The sequence below is a fragment of the Vipera ursinii genome (assembly GCF_947247035.1).
Source record: "Vipera ursinii genome assembly, chromosome: 3".
Lineage (NCBI taxonomy): Eukaryota > Metazoa > Chordata > Lepidosauria > Squamata > Viperidae > Vipera > Vipera ursinii.
The window spans coordinates 188,577,675-188,588,975 of NC_139516.1; the positions used below are offsets into that span (position 1 = coordinate 188,577,675).

At 36.8% G+C, this 11,301-nt stretch overlaps 1 protein-coding gene across 2 annotated transcripts; it reads right to left on the reverse strand.

Moving 5' to 3' along the window:
• Positions 1–486: 486 nt before the first annotated feature.
• On the reverse strand, positions 487–11,192 carry MTERF3 (mitochondrial transcription termination factor 3). Of its 2 annotated transcripts, none has more exons than XM_083358759.1 (8): positions 11,034–11,192; positions 9,983–10,310; positions 8,121–8,273; positions 7,115–7,304; positions 3,380–3,527; positions 2,544–2,615; positions 1,635–1,796; positions 487–1,208 (listed from the first exon to the last, which is right to left on the reverse strand). In XM_083358759.1, the coding sequence occupies exons 2-8, from the start codon at positions 10,293–10,295 to the stop codon at positions 1,014–1,016; spliced, it is 1,233 nt and encodes a 410-aa protein (XP_083214885.1). In that variant the 5' UTR covers positions 10,296–10,310; positions 11,034–11,192; the 3' UTR covers positions 487–1,013. The 2 variants fall into 2 exon arrangements, with proteins under 2 accessions (XP_083214885.1, XP_083214886.1); XM_083358760.1 differs by having other exon boundaries at positions 11,044–11,065.
• Positions 11,193–11,301: the final 109 nt, after the last annotated feature.

Sequence of the window (11,301 nt, forward strand, 5' to 3'; positions counted from 1 at the left end):
TCACAGGCTGACGCTGAATCACAACACCCAGTTGCAGTTATAATTTCTGCATTGGACATGGAGATCTATTCTGCGCTGGTTCCATTGTAATCCTAAAATCATATTATCAAATATGACCTAGAATAGAGATGTAGATACAGAACTCACTTGCATAAAGACCAAGGTCAGTAAATCATTATAATCCCTTGCAATGCAAGAGTAGAGAGTGGAATGGAAGTGCATAGACTAGAAATCCACTGTCTCTAGACCGATGGCAAACCTATGAAATGCATGTCATGCCCCCTTCAGAGGCTGGTTTGCAGGAGAAGGAAGAGTTGGAGTTGGGACCATCTGACAGGGAAGGCACGCCATGGGCTTAGGATGATGCTGTGCTAGGGGTTGGAATATGCCACACAATTATACAATTGTAGAATACAGCCATGCAAAACAGACAGACCTGAGGTGAATACAGCCCCTAAATGGATGAACAACAAGAGAGACTTTTGGTTTGATGTGATTTATAATTATTATGGTTACACTATATTTAATAGGAAAATTTTTAATTTGTCTCAAATGTAACCTGTATTTGCATAAAGACCTCTCCTTCTCTCACCTCTTCCCAGTTTAAATCTTGCATTAGTCTAGTAACTCTGCTGCATCTAATGAAGTGAGCCGTATCTCACATTTATGTTAATCTGAAAAGATGCTAACAATTAAATGTAATAGTATTGATTTAGTCACTGTGGAATAAATCTAAACCCAGGTATTTTTATACTTAGGTAAACATTACATCTAGGTCATTGATAGGAAATACTGGTGGCTGCACTCATGATTATAAATGCTCAATCATCCTTTTATTTGGTCTATGATGTTTCGTTCTCTTATTTAACATTTATCAGCACAGATATAAGTGTTATCTTATTTCTAAATTAGTTTGCATATTTAGAAGTCAGTTTACTTATTGACAAAGTTCTGTCGAAATTTGCAGTTGGAAGGCATACTACCAGACCTGTTTATATTTTTTAAAAAGTTCTTTACAGCGTTTTCAAAAATTTTTCAAAGTCTGTTTCTTTTGCTTTAGCAACTTCAGCACAAAACACATCATCTGGCAAGGCTATCAGTTTTTCCAAGGAGATGTAACTTGGTTGCTCCGGATCATATTGGGCCCTTCCCAGGAATTTAAGAAATAGATGTCTTTCTTTGATTCGTAAAAAATTTGCATTAAAAATCTAAAATGGAAAAAAAATTGAAATGTATCTTATTTGGGCATAAATCATACTGAAATCAGTGGCATACAGTTCTGAGCAACTATGGCAACAGGTCATTAAAACTAGTGACATATGCAAGTAATTTTCATAAATATGGACAATTTCACTTACATTTTAAAATACATTAATGTCTTTATGTCTTGAGAATTTGGGTGAGCCTATTTCTTAGTAGTGGTTATGCTAACTGAGTGTTTTTGGCTGCTATGTTATTTCTTCTGTTTTTACTGTTTTTAATTGCTTGCCACCCAGATACATATATGAGATGGTAGCCATGTAAATCTATTAAATCTATCATGTTGGCCTACAATCTGCATGAGTTCCCCTTAAGCTACCTTTCACAATATGTGCTCCAATGACTAGTAATTAAATAAACTACAAGATTCTTACCTGAGGAAAATGTACCATAAGTCTGTGGGAAATGCCCATTACATTATGCACATAATCAAAAATCTGTGTTAACTTTTTTTTGCTTGTACTTAAGTTCTTAGGGACAGTGTGTGCGATATGGCGGATTTCATTCTTACTAAATCCAAGTTCAACTTCATATACCTGAAAAAGAGTGATTGCAATGAATCAATTTTGAAATTTGAAAAAAGTCAGAGAAATAGATGACATGGGGACAATATTTTCAGGGGAAAAATGAAGCACTTATTTCCCCCCCCCAGTTTTTTATAGAATTACATCTTCAACCTAGCTTTGTGGATTGCCCAAAATAAAACAAATTATAGTATCTTTTCAAAATCTTTGTGTGATTTGTATTCTGTGTTTAGAATACTGAAATAGAAAATAAAGTCCCAGCTTCCAGCAGACTCACAATGTTAACTACTGTTATTGAGCAGTCACAAAACCTTTTTTTATGTATAGCAGAGAATTTCTAACATTCATTGATTGCACTTAAATACTGTATAAGGAGTTTACATAATACACATAATACAATGCCATTTTCTAAAAAAAATTAAAAGATTTAGCCTATTTCATATAAATCTAACCTACACCTCATTAAACATACAACCCCCTCCATTTTTGTAACAACACTCAAGTTATCATACACTACTACGACCTCATACTAGCTTTCCATCATATTTCTGTATAAAGAACTTCAAGGAACTTATTAGTTTCAAGTCACAGGGCTTGTGCAAAATACTTTACATGTACTAAGGTATTATTCCTGTTATTTGTTAAAGTACAAAGTAGAAATGAAACCTGTGAAAATTAGTCAGTTGCTATCCTGCATGACTTAACAACTTTTATGAGCTGAAGTAATGATTTTACAATAATTGCTAAAAGGAGACTTACTGAAAGATTTTCTTCAATTGGTTCAAGTTTGCCAGTTAGCAATCTTGGAAGACGGATTACCAGATTTCTAGTCTGTATTCAAAAACAAATAAATATATATTAAATAATATATATTTAGGTTAAAATTTGTATTTTGCTGGTAAAGCATATTACTACATAGGCAATGTATTCTAGTTGAAAAATATATGGATGTATATAGTATGGTGAAATCATATCTGAAGATAATTTACTTTAATATAATAGCAGTTTTCACACACATGTAATTTCAAAAGAAGTGATATATCTTCTATTTTGGCTTATGTTTGTGTGAAGAGAAGCTATGTGTGACAGCCAGATTCATGGGAAGCTGCTGTGCCTTAGCTAAGGGATTATAGGCCCAGATTTTCTTATTTAGGTGTTATGGTTGTGTAAGGAAAAATCCGCCAGGTATATAACTCAGTGTGAATAAAATAGGAATATATTTTATAACGTAGGTAAAATCTTAACAGGATTTCAGGTTCAATAATTTATACTCACATAAGCAGCTTCAACTTCCATATCAATTGATTTTTATAACCATTCTTTTCAGAAAACTGGGTGTAATGTTATTCTCTGCCATCTAGGTAAATGTCTATCTAACAGGAAGTTTTAAATTCTTATAATGCCAGAAATTCTTATTATTTATAATTTTTTGATGATTTCTTTCAATTATATGTTCACATATTGTGGGAAAATATATATTGTAATCAAAAAAGACTATCAACACCTCTCCAGTTGTTGCTAGATGCCAAACATATGGAATGCCACACAGTGCTCTTTTCAATCTAACATGGTCCTTAAAGGAAAGCAAAAGGTACCTTTCTTGGATTTAGTCCAAGTACATTTTGGAAGAAACCCAATCTATCATCCAGTTTTTCCACAGAAAGGAGAAGTAAACATGGAGCCCTTAAGACCATTTGTGTGACTCCTTCTTTGGAAAATTTTTTTGATATTAGATAGTCGACCCTAGAAACAGAGAAATACATTCATTTATAATGAAATAAATCAAAGTAGTAACCATTTATCCAAATAACCCAAGTTCCCTGCATTATCTATCAAAGAGGCAGATATTTCAATAATATTAACAAGCAAAACAGCAAAATGAAGGGTGGAAAAGTCTGACTAAAGCAAAATACCATGATTCCCAATCACAATAAAATCATAATGTAAAAATGTTGAAGAGTTAACAATTTCCAGCTGTATTTAAATAAAAGTTCTGTGAATACTAGCTGAGTTTTGAGATATGATCTTAGTATCTCATATGGCTTACACTAAAGTAAGCATGGAAAAAGGTATTTTTGCAACTGAATGCAAATACATTTTGATTTTAAGGAAAATGTTCTTAAGTTCTTAACGAACTTAAATGGCATATTTAAATAAATAAAAAAGGTTATCAAACAGTCGCTTGAAAGATATACTTCTTTCTCTGCCCCAAAATCATAACCATGGAAAAAGTGCTGGGAATTCATCTTGGACATTCCTTGTTCTTCTAGCCTCTTTCTGAAAATAGAAGTCTTAATACTATTCAGTTCATGAAAACCTGTTTGTGTGGGAGGCAGGCTTTCTGGACAGAAGGTCAATTGTGAATCTCAGAAAGCATTGAGGGTAAACTGGCCAAACAAATTTGGACAAACCTTTCCACTGTATTATTGTAGTTACAAATGGGATAGTGAAAAAGAATTAACTTGAAAAAGACCCCCAAATTAGTATGTTCTTGGCACTGCCAACTGACCCATAAAGATCCAACTGTAATGTTCTAGTCTTTTTGCTTTAATTAACCTCCCCGAAATATTTATTTATTTTTTATTTATTATATTAGATTTATATACCGCCCTTTCCCGGAGGACTCAGGGCGGTTTACAGGGCATTTTAAAATCATACCAATACAAAATACAAGTTAAAAGACAAATAAAAGATTAAATTATCCCTGAAAATAAAACCCCAGTTAAAATTCTCAGCCTGGGTCAGAGAGCTCAAAGAGCCAAGTCTTCAGGTCTCGGCGGAATGAACGTAGGTCAGGGGCAGTTCTGAGCTCCACGGGCAGCTGGTTCCAGAGGGCAGGCGCACCCACAGAAAAGGCTCTCCCCCTGGGTGTTATCCGCCGGCAATCTTTTATCGGCGGGACCCTGAGAAGACCCTCCCTCTGCGAGCGCACTGGACGAAGGGAACTTGATGCTGGCAGCAGGTGTTCCCTTAAATATCCCGGACCCAAGCCATTTAGGGCTTTATAGGTCATCACCAGCACCTTGAATCTCACCCGGAGGGCAACCGGAAGCCAGTGCAGCTCAAGGAGTAGAGATGTTACATGGGAGTATCGGGAAATCCCCATCACAACTCGCGCGGCCGCATTCTGCACCAGTTGAAGCCTCCGAGTGGTCCTCAAGGGCAGCCCCATGTAAAGAGCGTTGCAGTAGTCTAAACGGGAGGTCACGAGTGCATGAGTGACTGTGCGTAGGGCATCTTGGTAGGTATAGGTATAGGTAACATATTCTCCAAATATTACACAGAAACAATCTACAGGCTTTTCATGCTCATAAATATTTGGAAGATTGGGAAAAGGAAGATTATATAAGGGAATTATTTATTTCATTTTATTTCATTTCCTTCCACTCCATTTTTTAAACTAACATTACATTAACAGAGTCTTATAATTACTTACTACCATTTCACTAGAACCTGCTTGAATAGCATTCACAATCTGATTCCATTCAGATATAACAGAAACCATGTTTTTAGCAATTGCAGTGATTACTCTTTTTTCTCTTTTGTGTGGTACAAGGAAAAAACAATGTTTCTTTTGATTTTAACATTCTCTTGTGAATTCATTTTTTAATTATGCATTATTTGCACACTAACAAGTGAATTAGGGCTTACTTCAGCAGCATCTGAGGTGATTATAAGTTTCTACCATGGGTGCCTTTTTAAAACATTGCTATATAAAGGCCTTTGGAAACTTAAAAGAGATACTGGTCTTGCTCTTGAATCAATTTAAAATCCAAGTCATTTTTACATCTTCCATTAATAAGATGCATAAACATTGAAGTGTGAAGTTAAGCTTCTAGAAAGTGTTTCAATTTCTCTGCCACCAACAGCCAACCAGCACTTCTCCATCTTCAGTGGGCTGTTATGGCACTCCAGACTTCCAAGTTTTTTAAAAATATTTTCCATATCTGCTGTTAGAGGTAATCATTTGGCTTCAGCAGGTTATCACAAAAAGACTGCATGAGGTCTACATAATTCCTTAGTTGATCATAAATATAACTTTTGGCAATACTTAAAATTTGATTCTTAGATATTTCAAACTTCAAGAATGTTATTGTACATTATACTCAAAATGTAACTGCTGAAATATTTCCTCTGTTGATAAAAGGGTAGGTTTTTCCTTCTACCAGAATATGTGAATAATAAGCCTTTAAGAAAATGGCAAGTAAAATGAATTGAATCTCTATTTTTTTCATTTCAATCTACTGTCAAGGAATTTTAACTTTGCCTCATAATGAAAAAACTTGTGATAACGTTTCTGTGTTTAGTCAAATTTTAACAATTGAATTCTGTCACTCCAATTTAGAATGTATTACAAATTTTACTGAAAATAAAAAAAATCTGTCTTTTCAGGAAAACCTCCATGAAAATCAAATGCATGCATTTTATTGGACTCTATTTGGGAAATAATCATGTGTAATAAACAGAAGGTGGTATTCTTTCTAAATAGCAGCTGCTATACATGTTAAAATTGACCACTTGAAATTACAAGTAGTCCTTACTGAGCAACCACAATCGTGTCCTGGTGACTTGGTTGTTAAGTGAAGTAGTTGCTAATTGAAACCATGACTGTGCTTATGATATTACACCAACTTTCCTTTCCTTTACAGACCTGTGAAGGTGTAAGAGCCGTGGTGGTGCAGTGGTTAGAATGCAGTATTGCATGCTAACTCTGCTCATTGCCAGGAGTTCATTTTTGGCCGACTCAAGGTTGACTCAGCCTTCCATCCTTCTGAGGTTGGTAAAATGAGAACCCAGATTGTTGGGAGCAATACACTGACTCTGAAAACTGCTTACAGAGGGATGTAAAGCACTATCCAGCAGTTTATAAGTCTGAGTGCTATTGCTATTGCTAAATGCAAGGGTTGATCACAAAGTTACTTTTTCATCACCACTGCAGCTGTAAATGGTTGCTAAATGAGGTAGTTGCTAAATGAGGATTATCGATATGTTCAATTTGTGACTGGAAAAAACTTGGCCAGCTACACAAATATCCATCTGGAAAATAACAAATTTGGTAACCCACTCACTCAAAAGACTATACTCTTATATGAATAATCCAATGCAGATTTAATAATTCATGTACACCTCCCTTTTTCATCCTCTCAGGCTTCATTCTGCATGCCAGCAGTGCTGTTTAGACCTTCTTAATTCCTGCTACCATACAGAACCTAGCATTATAAAGTGGTGTCATTGCAACAAACAAGAAATCCAAGGGCTTCCAACACAACAGAGCTTTAAATAGGTTAGGTTTGGAGGATGAGGGAGTTGGAATGCCCAGATGTCCTTACCTTGTTTTTAGAACTTCTACCTCTTCATTGAGAATATAAGGATTTTTAGTGAGAAATGCCCCAAACTGTGATTCTTCCAAACCAATATCCTTAAGAAATAGAAGGATTTTTTTAATATCATTTTCAAAATCTAGTTTTACAAGAAGCTGGCCTGCATTTGGATGTTTTTCAACCATGGACAAGTTGACACCTGCAGGAAATTCAAAAATAGATTACATAACTGTTCAGTGAAATTAAATATTTGTCCTGTAGCATGCACAATTTTGTATATGCAAACAGTAAAAACGGTGTGTTCTACTTTAGATCTAAATATGATTAAACTTGGAATAACCCCACTGAAATCAATCAGCTTTAAGGTACACATTATCTTAAGTGACATTAACTTCAACAGATTTACTCCAGGTCGGATCATGTATGAATCCACCCCTGCTGTTTACCAATTTTGAGTTCCACTGCACAATCTATCATTTATAGCTATTTTTAATGTGATTGAGTAAACACAGATATCAATTCCAAATCATTAAAGATTGTGGTAGAGAGAACTCAAGGCTCATTGATTCCTATCATTCTGGTAAAATCAACAGATCAACTCCATTTTTTAAATGTCTCAGAAGAATATTGATTATTGGCACCAAATAATTAAATAGGATACAGAAATTTTAATATGATATTGAGTGTAAAGGTAATACGTAATATTGTATGCATCCTGAGGAACATGTAAATAAATAATAGTTCTAAAGAAGTTTTTTCCAAATTTTTCATGAATTTCTTGTATTTAAGGATCCTTAAATTGTGTAAAAGAAATTGTGTAAAAGAAAGCAGTTTCTGTCCTCAATTATATTTCTGCAATAGAGTATACCTTCCATCTACCACTTTATGATAGAAATATATTCTGCAAACATGAATCTGCTGCGTATTCAAAAACATGACCGTCTATTATATAGTAAAAATGGTTATCAGAGTTCCAACATATCACAAAGTATCTAGCAAGTGGAGCTATACTTACCTAGAAGCACCAATTTGCGTAATGTTTCCGAATGGTCAACGTAATCTCTAAGTGAGAAAGATTCTAATGGAGGTGGTGGTGCAGCTTTGATTTGAAGAGACTCATCTTCTGAAATTTTCTCCAAGGGAGATATAGGCAAATCATCGTCCAAATCTTAAGTTCATTTAAAGTGAAAACACACACACACAACCCTGATGTTAAAGAAGTGATAGAATACCAAACACATCAATAGCTTTTATATGGTGAACACCATTCCGCTGAGCTATCTTAGCTACTGATAAATAACCCTAATGAGAATTCTTTTATTATTCTGGCTTTAATTATTATTCCTTATTTTATTACAGTATTTGTTTTCAAAATATAGGGAAACGGAGATTCTACTTTTTAAATAGTCTATTGAAGACTATTATTTTTAAAAAATGAGAAACAAAAAAACAATAACAACATATGGAATCTTTGAGGATGACAATGCATGAGTGTTCAAAAAAAAATTTCCCCTAGGTTTTTTTTATGGTTCTGTTGTTACAGTATACAATGAAACTTGAAGCAATAAACCCACCCACCCACATACACACACACACACACACGTTTGATTCCCACACACTGTTATTAAACTGTAATTGTTTGGCTTCACATAACACAATAAAATCAAACAAACTACTGTATATTATAAAAGGTAAGGTAAAGGTTCCCCCGCACATGCGTGCTAGTCGTTTCCGACTCTAGGGGCCGGTGCTCATCTCCGTTTCAAAGCCGAACAGCCAGCGCTTGTCCAAGGACGTCTCCGTGGTCATGTGGCCGGCATGACTAGACGCCAAAGGCGCACGGAACGCTGTTACCTTCCCACCGTAGTGGTCCCTATTTTTCTACTTGCATTTTTACGTGCTTTCGAACTGCTAGGTGGGCAGAAGCTGGGACGAGTAACAGGCGCTCACTCTGTTACACGGCACTCGGGATTCGACCCGCCAAACTGCCGACCTTCTGATCGACAAGCTCAGCGTCCTAACCCACTGAGCCACTGCGTCCCTCTGTATATTATACCTTAGGGTAAAGAGTGAACCCAACTGGAAATGTAGATTTAGATTGGAAATTTAGCATAATTATATTAAAGCATTATTCATAGTTGCACAAGCAATATTAATCATTGCTAATTTAGATACAATAATATATTATGGCTTGCTCAAGGTTGAGATCAGACATTTCTAATTACACTGCATAAAGTGAGGGGAAAAAAGGTGTTTTTGCAATAAACTCGGATAGCTTTGAAGTTGAAGGTGCCTCAAATACTGAATGATGTATTTTATTACTCTACAAACAAAGGAGTCTTGCAGGACAAGAATGCTAGGGCTAGGTGGGCATGCCTCAGCAGAAAGGGGACAGTGAAGACCAGATAGGACGGTGGAATGTAAGGCAGCCAAAAGGGCAGAGATAGAGAAAGAGGTAAGGGATGGGGTGCATTGGAGGTAGTCCCTTACCTTGCTGAGGTTCAGGGCTGGGAGGGACCAACCCAGGGTTAGCTTGGATCGGAGTAGGTCTTTACCTAACAGGTGGTGGTTTGGTTAACAATGGCAAGGGGGAATGCTGTCACTAAGTAATGTGGTCATGTGACGACTCACTTTTCTAGTCTCAATTACTGTTATTAACTGGGAACTACCTGTATAAGATTCATCCTCAACTCTACCAGCCTCAACTCTACCAAATAATTTTCTCAGGCTCAATTAAAAAATGTGATTTAATTACTGTAACAAACAATAAATTCTAAACATTTTTTTAGTGGAGAAGGCTGAGGAAATAACATTTTAAAATTTTAGACATCATGCTGTGATATGTCACGTTCAACATCATATAAATTTGTTACTTACCTTGAAGCAATTCTTCAGTATCTACAGTAGGCACTATCTCAGGTTTTGGCTTGTCAATGAAAGAAAGCGAGGTCTGTTGGGGTTCAGTACTTGAGCTGCAGAGTTGCCTGTGATTATCCAGATGCAAAGTTCTAAACTTCTTTAACAGCATGTGGCAATAATATCCATAAGGACAAAAGCACTGCAAATCTGACGGTTCAAGAAAACGTGTCCACATTTTTATTGATTGCTTTCTCAGCTCTGTACTCTTTATAATATCGTACGCATTTAACAAAGAGCAGTATCTGGAAAATTGTCGAGTCCACAAAGGCATCTTACTGATTAGGTTCTGTAAGAAAAGACCAAGAAAAGAACTTAGAATAAGGATTTGTGATGCTGGTTTGCAATCTGGCTTTCCCATTGACTTTGCTTGTCAGAAAGTTGCCAAAGGTGACCACATGACCCCAGAACACTGTGACGGTCATAAACATCTTAATTTTGATCACGTGACCGTGGGGATGCTACAGTGGTCATAAGTGTGAAAAACGAACAGTCAAAGTCACTTTTTCCAGTGCCGTTGTAACTTTGAAGGGTCACTAAATGAACTGTTGTAAGTCGAGGACTACCTGTACTATATTTACTCCAACATCGGTCACCTTTAGGTGATGCCCACATTAGAGGGCACTCGACAGCATACTCCAGGGACAGCAAAGGGAATCCTCCCCTTCATTCTTCCGTTCCCTTCCCTTCCCCAAATCCACTTACCTGAAATTCTATAGGTTCTCTTGCTTGAGCGGGGCGCTGGACTAGAAGACCTCCAAGATCTCTTCCAGCTCTATTCTATTATTCTATTCTATTCTATTCTATTCTATTCTATTCTATTCTATTCTATTCTATTCTATTCTATTCTATTCTATTCTATTCTATTCTATTATTCTATTCTATTCTATTCTATTCTATTCTACTCCTCTACTCTACTCTACTCTACTCTACTCTACTCTACTCTACTCTACTCTTCTAAATTCCACCGAGCATAGAAACCTGGGCGCTTACTTCCAAAGGACCAACTCACCCGGCTGCACCCGGGGCCAGGGAACACTGCAACTCTCGTCCTCCGGAGAGGAGCCCGTTTGTTTGTTTGTTTGTTTGGAGCGTCAGCTTGGAGCGCCTGAGGGAAGGGGCCCAACGCCCGCCCGGCTGCAGCGAAGCCCTCTTCGTCTTCACGAGGGCGGCCTCCCCCCGGCACGCAAGGCGCTCCCCCTGACGCAGGAGCAGGAGGCGAGGCTCGGAGCAGCCCTTCCTCGTGGCTGCGGCCGGCTACGTCTAAAGCGACGCGCCGC